Genomic DNA, 16573 nt, shown 5'->3' with positions numbered 1-16573 from the left:
TCTTCGATGGAACCCTGGGCCTGTACAACAGACCCCTGATTTCCCTACGGCTCAACCCCACGGTGCAACCCATTTGGGCCTGTAGAGTCCTGTTTGCGCTTAAACCCAAGATGAGGAGCTTGATCGCTTAGTCGCCCAAGGGGTCTTAGAACCGGTAGCTTTGGGAACCTGGGAAACCCCAATCGTCACACCGGTTAAGCCAGACAGCTCAGTCTGTATCTGTAGCGATTACAAATGCACCCTGAACCGGGGCTTACAGGACCACACGTACCCAGTTCCGGTGGTGAGCCACGTGTTAGCAACCCTGGCTGGAGCCAAGATCTTTGGGAAGCTGGATTTAGTGCAAGCTTATCAGCAGCTAACCATTGACGAGGCCACTGCAGACGCCCAGACAATTGTGACTCATGGGGTGCTTTCAGGGTCAAACGCCTACAGTTGGGAGTTAGCGTGGCCCCAGGGTTATTTCAGAGCCTAATGGACCGTCTCCTTAAAGGCATCCCTGGGGTCATGCTGTTTTTCGATGATGTGCTGATTGCCGCATCATCAAGAGAGGACTTTGCCGGCAGATTACGGATGGTGCTCCAACGCTTCCAGGTGGCAGGACTTAAGGTAAAACAAAGTGCCTGTTGGGAGTGAGCAGTGTGGATTTCCTGGGGGAGGCCTGGGCAGGCCGGAAATACTGAGAATTATAATTATGTGAGAGGTAAACTAGTTTCTGATATTCTTAGCTGGAACCCATGGTTTTTAAATGTGTATTTAAGTGTATGGTGTGTATGTAAGCAAACTTTAACTTTGCTAGGCACCACTGTTGAGAGAACCAACAATACCAACAATTCCCATAATGTAGGGTTGCCATATTCCAAACAGTGAAAATCTGGACAGAAAATGTATTTTTATGGATAACCTGCAAAAACATCACTGCCGACATGGGCTGCCATATGTCTGGATTTTCCCTGACATTCCCCCATTTCCACCTGGACACTGCTGCTGACTGCAGCATTCCAGATATGTCCGGGAAATTCCGGACGTATGGCAACCCTACCAGAATGGTGTGCCAAATGGGAAAATAGGTTCCCGTACTTACCTCCAACCCACTATGATACAGTTGGTTTAAGGAGATGGAGTGGAATTGCAATACAAAGGCCAACGACTTTCTGTCTGTACTTATAATTATATGTACCAAATGATATAGCTGTGATTTTCATAACATTATGAAATCAGTTAATCTTGATTAATCTCAGAACTCAGGGTGTTGCCTCAGACTTCAGAGCTGACTTCCAATCCTGATGCTGTTGAAGGAACGTTTTTAATATATGGAAGTGCCACCAATGGGGTAACATATTCTTGTTGTCAGGATGATAGCTGTCAGTTTGAGCTTCCATACTAAATCAACACCAACAGAGGAAATGGAGGGAAATGCTAGCTTAAGACTGGTCTTCAGTCATTTGCCTGAGAAAAAGAAAACCTTTACTTCAACATGTGGGTGGCAAATGGAAATAGTTCGCCTTAAAAATAGTAAATGAAGTTGGACTTTGTATTAAACACATGCCTTTTGTGGACAGATGAAGGGAGATAATTTGCTTTAAAAGAAGACCAGAATGGAGCATTCAGATAAAGAGATGAAAGCCTTGCAGTAGAAAGGGGAATGGGAAACAAGCGTTTATCAAAATTCTGGGGAGGCAAGAGGTGTGTGTGGGGGAACCCATCTGCTGTCAGAATTGTAAATAAATTCTATATTTTGTTTTAATGGCAAATATAAAAATGAATGAGCAAATGTGTAAGCTTTGCCTGCAGTTTCTACATCGAGGCAGCACACAATAGGGCTAAACTAGTAATAAAGGAGAATTATATTTCAGTAAAGTCTTTAACAGCCTATCATTTCACACGCTGTTGATGCTTCTCAAGTAAGACAAGTGTTACTTTTCAAAGGGGACTCACACTTCAGTTACTTATTTTAATGACTTGCACTCCCATACAAAGGGTGACATAGACCAGGAACTACTACCATAAAAGAAATCATTGGAGGAGGCTGCTTCTCAGTGTATGCAGGATGTACGGTATGTTCAATCCCCAGCATCTCCTGGGAGGCTGAAGATCTTGGCTGCAGTTCTGGAAAGCTGCTACTAATCAGTGTAAATTAGGGGTTGCTAATTTGGTGCCTGTGGATGCACAAGCACTCTTAGAGACCTTCCGAGGTGCCCAAAGGGTCCTATCTTGTTTCCAGCTGAAACTAGGATTGAATAAAGAATTTATTGAGGCCAATAATATAGGATGTGGTGTGTGCTTGTTTGCAGTGTGGGTGTGGTTGCCCATGAGTTTCTTCAGTTTGCAAATGTGCCCCTGAGCCCCCAGAGATTGGCAAAGCCTGCTGCAGACAATACCGGGCTAGATGAACAAATGGTGTGACTCAGTATAAGGTTTCTTACTATTCTACTGCGAGGTAAATGGCTATGGGTCTCCCCACCACCACCCATAGTCTTGTCCATTTTGCTTAGCATTCGCTGTTCAGGATACGCACAATGCTTGCAGTATAACTACAAATATTTCCCCACATTCTTATATCTTCTGCCACATAATTACAATTCCTACACATCCTGTCATCCCAAATCCATTGACACATTTCATGCTGGTTTCATTCAATACACTGAGAAGCAGTGCATAGTATTGCATTTCTGCATGTGTCCCAGTATTGCTAAACCAGTGGTTATAGGAACTGTCATGCAAGTGGCAGTGATGTATGGAATCAATATATTCCCTTGGGCAATCAGCATGTAAAATGTTGAAATGTGTATTGACAACACTAGGCGTACTATTGTGATTGCATCAGCAATAATATCTTAGGTTTGCCTAAGGTAGGCTAGAATAGTTAGTATACTGTTTCCCAATATGGGCCTTTACAACAGGGTAGATTATAAATTCAGTCAATCAATCAGATTGCAATCTCACTTGGGAAAGGTTTATTACTAGGCAGCTGCCTTTAAATATCCATGGTGTTAATTTTATGTGTAAGGACTTTTTAAAAGTGTTGTGTTATTTTGTTTTATTCTAATAGTATGCTGTGCCCTATCTCACGTCAATGACAGAGTTGCCTTTAAAACTTCAGTAATGAAAGGAAATGTGATTGCCAGTGGGGCACTGTGGCTCACAACAGCTGCAGAGGCTGGGAATTTTATGTTACGGCATTCCACTAGCCACAAAAGCACAGCCACTTCTTTACAAAACTTGCACCTCTCTCTAGATAGGGGGGAAAGTGACAGAACTGGAAAATGAAATGGCATCAATTTAAAGCACTGTTTTACTTAAGTAGTACAACATATGAGGAAGTAGCTTTTTTTTTTTTACATCATTGTCTTGGAAAAGGCAATTTGATGTAAATGTCTGCTAACAGCACTAGTTGAAATTGGGTTGAATATCAAACCACTGAAATAAATGAAATCAAGTTTAGTCATGGCAGGTTCTGTTGATTTTAATGGAAACTTAAGTTCTACTGATTTCAATGGGCATTATCAGAGGGGTGAAAATGTGAGGGAGTTCAGATGAAATTCCCAAATTATGTGAATTCCTAAACTAATTATGAGGTTCCTCAATGCATGACTATATAATATATGTTTGGAAATTGCATTAAAACATTTGATACAAACAAGCTGAAAGTGTTCAAAATCTGATAAAAATCAAATGAGCAGATATGAAGAAAGTCCAGTTTTGACACCTGTGCCTGAACAAGTTGTCAGTGGTAGATTTCTTGGTATATTGGGTTCTCTGTGTGTGTCTGTGTCTCTCTCCAAGTCCATTTTCATAGAATCATGTTTCAAACAAAGGCAATTTTGTTTAGACTTCCTTGCAAGAATGACTTTCCTGTTCCTGCCTTTACTGGAAAATGAGGGGTTTTCCACTTCACTGGCATGCTGATGTATTTCCTTTCCATAATTTCCATGCAGGTTACTTCCATGATTCCTGCTAATTGTAGTTACAGGTGCCAGGAATTATTTAACTCACCAAGACAATGTTCAGAATAAGGTGATCATGTATTCTATTTTATTCTCTCTCTCTGTCTCTGTCTCTCTCTGCCTTTGCTTTCTCTATTAACTCATTGTATTGCAAAGGAGAAATTCATGGGAGCAAGTCCTTTCCTCCACACTCTGAGACTGCAAAAAGGATCAGATAAAGAAATGTTAGAGCACTTGATTCCCTTGCCTCTCACAACCGCAACCCAGATAGACTCTATGCCATGCTACCTCTGAGAATGCACAGAGACCAGGTCAAGTGAAGGTCACAGAGTTGGGTTGCAGGAGCATTTGGCACCTTATCAATTATTTGCACAACAGCCACCAGTGAAGACAAGCCTACAAGTCTATGTGCTTGCAGGGAGCAGGTTTGCATGCAAATTCTCCTGTCCACACATGAAATGTCAGCATGTGCTTGAAACAAAAGGGCATCTAAGGAATCTCCTTTCATGTCTTTGGCTTTTGGATCTGTGCCCTAGACATGGTGATTCCCAACCTGCCAAAAAACCTGGCATAGACTTTTCATGACCTCCTTCAATTATTCCAACATTCCAAGAGGCAGGCGAAAAGGCATGTCACACAAAATTCCTTATTTTGCAAGTAGACAACTAATCAGAAATAGGTCTGTGCACGTGGGTGGGGGAAGTGATGCTGTTGTTTTTAGAAGTCTATGATATGGCTAATTTGGGGGTGCTGGTTAGGGGATGGGGCTTGTGGATTTTATTACCTTATCCAAGTATCTCCTTTAGCTGAGGTGCTTTACTTATTCGCAAAGCAGATGGGGACACCTGTGGGGTTTAGACCTTGGCTTTAGGAACCAGCCCCTATTATACAGTAATCTCTCTTTTTTGACAGAAGTTGAGCTACTGTTTGCCAAGTTATTTTAGAAGCCATTATCGTTAGAATTTTCCCTGGCTCTGCTCTTTCGTTTTTGTTTTTAGTCCGACATTCCCTCACTCTATGCTTTCGGGTGGCTTTATCCAGCATATATCTGTCCTGCAGACAGTTTTAATCACACTTTTGTAGGCCCCTGGGGAATGCTTTCCATGAAAGGTGAAGGTAAGAAATGTTCTATATCCATAGCCCAGGTTGCTCATTTCTTCATCTGTGTAATTCGAGAACTGGTGAGCAACCCACTAGTCCTTGGTGAGAAAACAACAGGTAGGAAGGGCTTGTGTGTGTTGCTATCCAACTCCTATAGCTAAGAGAAGGGCCCTGAGTAGAAAGCCTGAGAGAGAGAAGTTCTCCAGCTTCTCCAACAGGGCTCTTTGGAGCGGGAGGGTCATCCTGAGGACACCTGAGAGCGACCCGTCGGACTCCGAAGCCCCGACCGCCCTGCGCGCCAAGCGACCCGCCTCTCCCCGCCTCTCCTCTCCCGCCTCCTCCTCCTCCTCTTCTCCCCGAGGTGGAGAAACAGAGAGACGTCAGGCCGGACCGGAGATTAGCAGTCGCTTTAAGTGGATTAGAAAGCAGCTGAGTTTGGGAGAAGCGAGCGGAGAGTGAGCGGAGCAGGCGCCGCTTCCCCCTCCTCAGGCTTCAGCCTCTCTCTCTCGCTCGCTCGCTTTCTCTCTCGAACTGAGGCGCCCCGCCATGCCCCAGACAGTGGCTCTGAGCGGCCCTTCGCCGTGGGGCTTTCGGCTGGTCGGGGGCAAGGACTTCAGCACCCCGCTGACCATTTCCAGGGTAAGTCTCCCGAGGGAGAAACCGCGTCCCTTTCGTTTTCTTCAGTGTGGGGGGAAACGGGCTGGCTGCTGCCTTGAGAAGCCTCTCGGGCACCGGCCGGCGCGAGGCTGTCACCATGCCCTGACCCGCGTTGGGCTCGGCTGGGCTGCCTTCTGAGGGGACGACGACCTGCGCGCCGCGAGGCGAAGGAGGGGAACTCGGTCAGTTTGGGCAGCGCGTGAGGCGAGGGAAACCAGCAAGCCTTTTGCGCCATTTCCAACAAGGACACTCAACCGACGGGGGGTGGGGAGACGACGGTGCCCCCGTCTTCTTGCCTCCCGGGCGCCGCAGCCTCTGAGGCAACTGGGTCGCGACGGGGAGCAGCAGCAGCAGCAACAAAGGCGGCATTCCTGGGACGCCAAGCGCTCCGTGGAGCATCGCTCCCCGCAGAGGCACTTGTTGCGCGCCTCGAGTTCCGCTCGTCGCTGCTGGATGCGGGAGGGTGGCATGGCTTGTGAAAACTTAAGGCGACGGAGGAGGCAGGATCAAGGCCCGCCTTCAGGGGTGCTGAGGCAGGAGGCTGGTTTTGCCCAGCTGCTTTGGTTTCAGAACTCAGGAGTTTCCTCTCCGGTGCTGTAAGTGGAGAAGAGGGCTATTATTTGGGATCGGAGTGTGTGCAAAGCAAAGCTGGGTAGCGACTTAGATTAAAGGAGAAGGAGAACCTGGAATCGTGGATCTTTAAAAACAAGAGCGGGCTGCTGAGAGGGCCAGAAAAAGATGTTCTCCTTTAACAGCGATGGGTTGCTGCTTCTGACTACCGGGCTGGGTCGCCTGAGATGTGAAGCAAGTGAAAGAGTTTGCACCAAGTGGTCTGACTGGGTGTTGTGTTTGGCCCACCAATGAATGCAGCGCGTCAGCGCAGAGCAGGGAACCTCCAGCCTTTGAAGCGATTGGGTTTATCTGCTGTTTAATTCTTTTCTGCTTGGGTCTCAGCATTTTCGAGCGCTGTGTAGGCAAGGCAATCCTTAGACCAATCATTTATCAAGAATGGCTCTCCTGAAATTATACCTGGGGTGCATGACTTTAATATCTGGTTTAGACAAGCTGATCCCATTCATGTTGACTGGGAAGTAAGTTTTCCTGACAGTCGTGGGTCTTAGCTATGAAGTTAACTTGTTTTGAGTTGGGCTGTTCACCTCAGCTTACAACAGCATACAACAGGGCAGCGTCCTAAAATGTCTGAGAAACAAGTTTAGGATTATTCTGGACTCATATGTATAATAACCATTACTAACTATTAACCACCCAAAGAATATGATTGAAGGGTGGCTTGAAATGCCAATAAAGCGCCTACTGATCAGAATGCTTGATTTCTAGAAGTGTTTCAGAAAAACACAGGTCTGACATTGTATAATGTAAAAACGGGTACGGATAGTTATTTCACCATTTAATTTTATTTATCCCAAGGCAGCATTACACTTCAGTCAGTTTGGCCACTGTGAAAACATCCACATCTGGGTACTGTAGATAGCATGGCCCTATTCCTACTATGTTCCGTTCTGGCACAGCTGCTCCTGAGCTATCAATGTAATACTTACCTTTAGGACTGTGGCGTTATATACTGTATTGGAGATCCTGTCCTGAAGTATTCCTGGTTCTTTTGCTCCATACAAGATCTCTGGATTTCCTTGTGAAAATGGCATTTATTTTAATTTTTTTGCTTTATTATAATGAAAAATGTCCTGTGTTTGGCCCACAGTTCAGTAAATCAAAAATCCCTCTTCCACATATGGATATATGTACACTTTTTGATCTTCATGAAGCAAGAGAATGTACCACAGGGAAACAGTGGTTTTAAGAAATGAGGAAACTGTTTCCAACAGGAGTCCAGTAACTGGCAAGGTGTCCTACTCTCTTGGAATTTTTGGAGTGCCTACTTCAAAACATGCCTCTAACAGAAACCATATATTTAGATACTAGAGAGCATCTGATTCTTTCCCTCTCCCCCGTCCCCCACACAATGACTGCAATCCTATACACACTTTCTTGGAAGTAAACCCCTTTAAACAGAGTTAAATACATTTCCGAGTAAACAATGCATAGGCTCTGGATGCAAATGTCAATTCAAAATGCTGTAAATATTTTCAGTGGTTCAAATTTGAAATACATAAATAGAGACCCATGCAAATTTGTGGATGTACCGGTAGTTTTCTCTTTTGCTCTTACATCTGTCCTTTTCACATATATACCACTCACAAACCAAATGGCCTGCTTGCATGTTTTCTTATAGCCATCTGGTTGGCCTCTGTGACACTAGGATGCTGGACTGGGTGGGCCTGATCCATCAGGCTCTACTTATGTTCCTACATAAAAATGCAAAGAGTAACCCCCCCTTCAACCATCATCCTTCAGGCACTCCTCCCACCCACTCCAGCTAATTACCAGTAATTCCCTGTTTGACTCTTTCTGCAAACCATTCCTGGTGCCTACTATAATGGTATTTTAAAAGCAGTGAATATGTATTTGTTGTCAGTTTTCAATGGAAAAATGTAACAGGGCTTGCTGGGAGAAGAAAGAAAAGGTACAGCCAGGCTAAGCAATACCTGTCAGACTGAGTTTTCCACAGATATTAAGGAAGCTAAAAAGTAAGATATGAATTGCTAGATCAGACCAGGGTTCATATAAATCTGTGATATGAAAATTTGCAAGCTGATGTGGGATATCTATCATTTCTGCCCAGGATCCAGCATTCCGTACTTCTAAATATGAAGTTTCTATTGAGCTACTGTAGTTGCCAGCCACTGACCAACTTTTGCCCCCTGAACTGAACTGTTGTGATGTTACAGAAGTATGGGGGTCATAGGTGCTAGAAATATTCCTTAGTTTTATTGTTGAGGCCACATGTGAGTCTAGCATCCTAGTGTCACAGAGGCCAACCAGATGTTCCTAGGCATATTGGCCTGAAGATGAGATGAGAGAGGAACAGAATACGAATGAAATTTCTGTGAGCTGAAAATTTCAGGTCGGAGGAGACTGAAGCTGGCTCTCAGCCAGATCTAATGAGAAGAAAAGCTCAAGGGAGGCCTTCAAAGCAAGAAACTTTTAGACACCTGAACTTATCTCAAAGGTGATTTCACTGTACTGGAGGATAGAAATTCATGTGATAAGACCAGCAGCAGGTGATGTCAACAGAGCTGGGGCTAATGAGAACAAAAGGGCAGCTTGGAGCACTTTGAAACGGAATGAGCCATAGAATACAGTGGTACCTATGGATGCAAATGGGATCTGTTCCGGAGCCCCATTCGCATCCAGAGCGGAACGCAACCTGCGTCTGCAGGTCGCGATTCACCGCTTCTACACATGCGCCTGACATCATTTTGAGCATCTGTGCATGCGCGAGCGGCAAAACCTGGAAGTAATGCATTCCATTACTTCTGGGTCTCTGCGGAGCATAACCTGAAAACGCTCAACCCGAAGCAACTTTAACCTGAAGTATGACTGTAGTGTAGGTGGCGCTGTGGGTTAAAGCCTCAGCGCCTAGGACTTGCCGATCGAAAGGTTGGCGGTTCGAATCCCTGCGGCGGGGTGCGCTCCCGCTGCTCGGTCCCAGCGCCTGCCAACCTAGCAGTTCGAAAGCACCTCCGGATGCAAGTAGATAAATAGGGACCGCTTACTAGCGGGAAGGTAAACAGCGTTTCCGTGTGTGGCTCTGGCTCGCCAGAGCAGCAATGTCACGCTGGCCACGTGACCCGGAAGTGTCTCCGGACAGCGCTGGCCCCTGGCCTCTTAAGTGAGATGGGCGCACAACCCCAGAGTCTGTCAAGACTGGCCCGTACGGGCAGGGGTACCTTTACCTTTACCTTTTATGACTGTAATAGAATTGTAGAGATGGAAGATATCATGAGGGTCATCTAGTCCAACCCCCTGCAATGCCAGAATCTTTTGTCCAACATGGAGCTCAAACCCATGACCCAGAGATAAAGAGTCTCCTGCTCTACTGACCGAGCTATCTATCATGAGCCATCTTGCCAGTCAGTGATCAACAGAACCTGCCAGTCCTGTTAATCAGATCAAAGCTTGTTCAACTTCTGTTAAGCATGGAGGGATGCTCCCTTACTATTTAGGAGGGTGCCAAATGGTTGGGTAGTTGTAAAGATTTTTCTTGGAGGCCTACTGCAAGCTATGCAAGGAACCTGGGCAGACTTTACATTGTGGTGGCTATAGTCATGGCTGGAGTCATGCCATCTTTTTCAAATCCTAGCACTCTTTTTTTTTCCCTAAGGAGAAAAACAACAGTGCTTTGGAATACAAAACAAATCATCTGTTTAAAATAACCGAGCTTTATATTTTAAAGTCTCTTCCCCACCTCAGCTTGAGAAAGGGAATCAGTACAATAATCTCATGTGATAAGAAAACAATTGAGGTACTATTTCTTATTCACCTGGAAACACAAAGCACATGACATGTGACCACCTGGCCAGCAGCTTTCCAGTGTCGCACTAGATTCCGCCTGCAGCAACACTTTTGAAATCTTGTTTTCATAAACTGAGTTTCAGGGAGAGGAGACAGTGCAGAATTTGGCACATTGTGTGGTACAGGCTTGTTAATACAAAGTTAACCTTGCTATGATTTAACCCAATGGTTAGTAATTAAAGAGTAGGGCTGCATTTTGCCTTTCAGAGAGGCCTTTTGAAGCAACTTCATCTGGGATTATGACCATTTTAGTAGTTAATAAAAATCAACTTTGAATCAGCTAGTGTCCCAGAGACATAGGGAACATTTAATCTCAAATTGAAATATAAAGTAATCCTACAATAAGTTGTTACCCATTTCTTCTTCAGGCTGCCTTGAAAAATGGATACGTAAAAGTCTTATGTATATTACAAAGCAGCGAGGAATTTTTTTTTAGTACTAAAACAGTATTTTATCACAAAAATACAGAACTTGGTAAATGAGTTAGCAAACATGGTACTTAGACATACTATTTAGACCATTCCATTTTGAGTATTTGTTGTGTCAAAAATACTGACCTCCTTTGTCTTTTCATTGCAAAAGTTTGTGAACTTTGAATCTTGGGAGTGTCTTAAAGGACTGAACATTTCTCTTTGAAACCAAATAGATAACTTGCCTTTTTCATATCACTTTTGTAGCCATTTTGTGTTTGGGATAGGTATACATAATGGCTCATAAAGCTGTCACATACATTGCAAGGAGAAACAGCTGCTAAAAGGTGTTTCCCCCCATGCAGCCTGCAAAATTCATTCCCTTTAGCTGCATTCAGTCTGGAAGAAGTCGCTGCAGTAAATGGGAATCACATCCAGCAATCCTAAAACAAAATGTCAAAGACAGGCAAATGAATAACTTTTCAAAACTATTCTATTTGTAATTGTTAGAGTCAATTTGAATATATTTGGCTGCAAAACTCTATATATTCTTAATTTAGATAGGTTTTCCCCAAATCCCATTATTTTAATGGGGGGATTTTAATAACACAGACCTTGAGTAGTAGCAGGCAAGGAACATGTGACAAGGTACTGATGAGGAGTGAGTAAAATAATACAGACATCTGTTAAACCAGCACATAATAGATATGCCCAGAGGGAAAGCAATTGGTCTCTAGGCATCAACACTTTTTGTTTATTTAAAAAATGTTTGCTAGCTCTCTGCCATTCTCCTTGCCACCCTTTGGTCTTAATGGAATTTATCATATCCAGAGAACCACCAGATAACCTATTCTTAAGCGGTTTTAAGTGTGATCCTGTTCAGGTTCACTCAGAAATTAGTCTCACTGTGTTGTGAGGTTTATTCCCCAACAAATGTGCATTGGACCACAGCCTTACAGAGCAATCCTATAAATGTTTGCTCAGAATTAAGCCCCACTAACCAGGCACTGTGAAAATTTTGGGCCAGTGGGCACATCTGGAATTTGGACAAAGGGCTAGTCACAAAGTAGCTGCCATCGGGGCATGGTGTCAGGGGTGTAGAACGGGTAGCTGGAGCCTGGGATGGGGCAAGTGTTACATCCCCCTGTGTTAGGAACTGGCTGGATGAGGAAGAGTGGTGGAATCCACTCAACCAAGAGCCCCTCAGGGAAGGCACAGAGGAAGAGGATTTTGAGCCTGCGGACTAGTGGTGGGACTCTGGTCTCACCTCAGAGGAGAGGACAGGCAGGGATCTGCTAGAAGCAGGGTGCTTGAGGGATAGCAAAGAGACAGGACAGGGTGAGGAGGTTCCCAGTTTCGATGTAGGTGCTGATAGTGATGACAGAGGGAAGATAGAACCTGCAGTTCTCCCTCAAGGCCACTCTGGCAGTTTCTCCACTGACAGCTTGCTGTGCCCCACTGAACAACTGCTTCATTAAGACAGGATTGCCCTCTGTGTGCTCATTGCTCAAGTGTTTCTCTCTCTTTCTCTGATTTACAAACAACCTGCTCTCCCTGTCGGCTCCCTGACACCCTGGTGGACTGGGCAGCAATCAGCCCATTCGCTGGCCAGCATCTAAACAAGGGAGTCTCTCCTTACAAACTAGCCCCAACCTGGGAGCCGAAATAAGGCAGAGAAACGTGAAGCCAATAACACTGCTGTGTCGCCTTGACCTCCTGCCCTTGCAGCTAGGCGCTCTGGGCAACACAGGTGGCTCTGGCATTGCTTTCCCGCCTTCCTCTTCCTCCTTGCCTCTTCTGTGGGTGGTGGTGGCACAAGTTCAGCTGTCCCTCTGCCAGCCATGAGGAGGCACTGCCACTGCCCAGCACCAAAGGCCTGGCCCAGGTGTGGCTTGCCTCCCTACAGCTCTGGGCTCAAGATGAGAGCCTGTTGTGGAGGTGCCTGGTTGCGCCCCCTCATAAATTTGCGCCTGGAGCCATGGTCTCCTTGGCCCCACCCCCCACTACATGACATTGCACAAACATGGCTCTCATGGCAGCATAGTGTAATGGCTGCTTCATCAAAGAAAGCACAAAAAGAGATAGAACCATAAAATAATGCAGGTTTGTCCCTTTGCCATCAATGGGGGAAATGCGTGGACATCAGCCACTGCCAGAGGAGATGGTAGGATGAATGTCCAATCCTGGCATCCATGAAATGTGATCATGTTTAAGGGAGCTGAACTAATGCAAACAGTAGCTGAGCAGGAACTCCAAGCAGTCTCTCATGTGGATTTTTGATGGAATATTTATTGAAACCTTTCATGGGTATCATAGGAGGTATTGGTGGGCACACTGATGCCCATGAGCACCACAGTGGCAACCCCTGTGCTAAAGGGAGATGTTTTCAGCTCATGAATATCACAGTCATTTGTGTTTAGGTTGGGAACATGTGCCAACAACTATCAATGTCATAAAACGTTACAGATATATACATTAGAGTAAATCTAGCTTTTGAGTGTTAATTTGAAGCAAGGAAAATATTGGTTGGCTGACATCCATCTGTCTTGAGAGACAATGGAAAAGTGCCCTTTCAGGGGTGAAGTCAAACTGTTGGAGAGTTACAGCGCCTGCTATGGTTGTAGAGACTACAAAAGAAGCCTTTGTGTCTTATAGCTGGAATATGCTTATAGATCTACTTGTGCACTATCATGTAATCCATGTGTATAATTTAATCATGCAATACAGCATGGGTGGTGTTTCTCAACAAAAACGGTGTAGCTGCATTAATGGTTATTATTTCCTCTATTTAACAGTGGTTGGCTCCTGATAAATTACTAGGTTTGGGATTTACTGTCGAAAATTCAGTTCTATTTCTTAAGTAGCAATGTGCGGGTCTTTATGGCTCAGTTTTAAATTTCCCTGCTTTTGAACATCATTATGAACTACCCTTACCGTATGCACTTAATAGTGCTTCCCCCCCACAGATAATCTTGACTTTGTGCATAAAATGAATTACTTTAATTAATCAGCCCCACTGATAATCTGGGATAGGAAATCAGACGGAAGGAATGATTCATGTTGTTCCATTCCTTCAAGGTCTGACCTTGGTGGAAGCTTAACAAAATAAACCTCACACACCCTAAACATTTTCAGCCTTTGCCAAGCTGGACAAAACAAAACACATTCAGCCTAATGGAGGGGATTTACAGAACTTTGACAATGTTAGTGTAATGACATCAGTATTTTAAAAACAAAGTTTAAACTATTGTTCTCCTGACGCAGGTGCTCCAAGTTTCTGTGGAAATAATATGCAAACATCAAGGTTCCCACTTTGAACCAAGGCCTGAAACCATTTCATCCATTTCTCAAGTAGACTGTCATGATTTGACATTTTCAACAGAAAAACAACCAAAAACATTTTAAAATAGAAAGTGTCACTGAGTCCAAACCTTGTACCTGAAATAAAATGGGAATAGGATCAGGTTCCCAGGTTATAACAGTTTATAGCATATGTTATATGCTAACATATAAGTATATTTACAATATGTAAATTTTATAGCTTGGTATAGTAATCAGATCAGTCCAGCTATTGTGCTTATATTTATTCAAAAGAAGCAAAAACGACAACATCCAGTTTTAAAAGGATTGTTTTCATACTCAACCATTTGTTGTGCAAAAGCTCTAAAAGGGAATAAACAGAGGGCAGTGAACTGAATTACAGAAATTGCACTAAGAGATAAAATATATATATATTATTGCCAGTGATAAATTGATACACAAAGAATATAAATATATTTATATTGTTAGAGATATCTGAGTGAGTGCATCAAGAGGTCCTAATTTTATGATTCACAAATGAGAGAGATTTGTTTATTTTAATTAGATAAGCACAATGGCTTTATTGGGCTGGGTGCATGTGGTACCTCTTGGGCTCTCTTTAAAAAATATTTTTTCAGCACTGGGTGGCTACGTCATGCACCCACCTTGACAAAGGGTAGACACTCCAATAGGAATAGAGATTCCTGTAAGTAAGGGTCCCCTGCTTTGGCTTTTGAGCATGGCAGATGGGTTTGAAAAGTTCTTGTAACAAGTTCTCAGCTACATTGAACTCCTGGTCCCCTTGGTTCATGATCTTTTTGCTCCTAGAACAGACTCATTCCTGCTAGGCTCATTTGTACCCTTTGTCTTGTGGGAGCTCTTGGGCTGCATTAGCAACTTTGCTTCTGCTGAGTCTGTACTGTTACTCTGCTTTACTAAAGGTCACCTCCTTACTTGAAAGTGTGAGCATCTGTGGTTGAGTTGGGGGGGGGAGCCAGGACACTTTGTGCTGATTAGAACAGATAAAGCACTCCTGGTGCCGTTGTTGTCTGTTGTCACAGTCACCAGATAGGCCCACTAGGTCTCATCCTTGAATAGGAGAAGGCCCACTGAGAAAGGAAAATGCTCCACATTTGTGCATTCCCTAACAGTCAGGGGTGGCCAATGCGGATGCGATTGTCTCAGGTGGCAAGGTACCCAGGGCCAGTAGATCCCAATGTTGATCTTCCTCTTTTTCCCCCAATCCGTTCCTAATGTTGACCTTCACTCACTCCTTCTTCACTGGCAGGGAGAGGGGTAGCTCTATTCTGGGGTTGCCTGAGGTGCTGAAATGTCTTGGGCCAGCCCTGGTTACAGCCCTCATACTTGCCACTAGCCCTCAAAAACACCAGCCCTATGTCTCCACTTCCTATCTTTCCCATAACCTTTGGTACAAAATGTGTGACATGATGTCACTGAGCTGAGAGTCTCTTTATCCATTCTCCAGTTGATTCCCTTGGCTTTCGAGGGTTGGGATTGGCACATTATATGCTTTGTACTGTTAAATGTTTGCGGGGGAGGAGGGAGAAAGAGCTGTAAGGTTGCTGCTTTTGGCAACAGCCATATGATTCCTGTAACCGAAACATATAATTCTACCATTAGAAGTTGACATGGATGGGGGAAGCCAAGCACTGTGGTGCTCTGCTTCCCTTTTCCTCACTCGTGAGATAACTCAGCTCTTCTTGGCTGGCAACAAGATTCATAACTAAAACCATACATTTTAGCAGCAGGCTCTTGCAATCTCTGGAGAGGGATAGCTTTATACTGTGAATGTGAAGGAAATGTGTCAGTCTCCAGGGGACAGAGCTGAGCACTCCACACATCAGCAGATGGAAGCAGCCCTCACAAAGGCAGTCATTGATCCTTTTCTCCCACATTCATGGCTAGAAGAGAAGTGTGGGTAGTAGCGTTCACAAGGTTGGAGGGATAATGGGATTACAAGACCTTATTAAAAAAATCAAAAACACAACCCTAACTCTTGCCTTTCCTTTACTAAGCTCGCACAATTAACTGGAAATATTTAGTGTTCCTTTGCCACTCATTGGGTTGGATTCAAAGAAGAGCAAGCAGAACTCCACTCATGCAGTAAGGCTTTCCTAGCTCCTTCCACCATTGTACCCTCATGCACCCTGCAAAAAAGACATTCTTGGGAGTTGAGGGACCCTTTGGAACAGCATAGGGTGTTTGCTAACAAACCAGTATAAAATACCAGCCATGCATTGTACTGAAATATGATTTACTCAGGACTCTTTTCTATATTTTGCAAAAAAAAAAGCAAGGAGAAAAATTACAGCAATAATTAGCACAGAAAATTGTATTATCATTGACAGCCAAACTAGATGCAGTACCATTCTCAAAACTAGCAATTGTTGAAGGGCTTTTTAACAGTAAATAGCATGTGTAGGAGGGTTTGATCTATGCTGGGACCCTAAAGGGATAGTAGGTGGCTCTAACCTTTTGCCCCTCATTGTGGTTACAATCCAGATTGGGTACCCTGGGTCTGCTAACTGCCAGGCAGTAAACTCTTTCTGATTCATAGTTCAGTCTCTAACACTATGCTAAACCAGAGAAAATGCAAACAATATATCTTACCTTCGGAGGTCATGACTTCATTTCCCTCATGTGTCAACCCAACCGTAGTAATCACGCAAACAGATGAAAAGCAAGGAACTAGGCTGGAGGATG

General features: G+C 44.2%; 1 protein-coding gene across 1 annotated transcript in view; it reads left to right on the top strand.

Annotated features, from left to right (window-relative positions):
* The first annotated feature begins 5219 nt into the window (after nucleotides 1-5219).
* PDLIM4 (PDZ and LIM domain 4) overlaps nucleotides 5220-16573 on the top strand; it is a 61199-nt gene continuing 49845 nt past the window's right edge. Inside the window, exon 1 of the mRNA XM_083728615.1 lies at nucleotides 5220-5687. Within this exon, the coding sequence (XP_083584741.1) occupies nucleotides 5595-5687 (93 nt within the window). The 5' untranslated portion in view covers nucleotides 5220-5594. The remainder of the gene's footprint in view (nucleotides 5688-16573) is intronic.

The sequence above is a fragment of the Podarcis gaigeae genome, assembly GCF_964106915.1.
Source record: "Podarcis gaigeae genome assembly, chromosome: 2".
Classification (NCBI taxonomy): Eukaryota; Metazoa; Chordata; class Lepidosauria; order Squamata; family Lacertidae; genus Podarcis; species Podarcis gaigeae.
The sequence above is the reverse complement of the archived record's forward strand: the minus strand, read 5'-3'. Positions and strand labels throughout refer to the sequence as shown.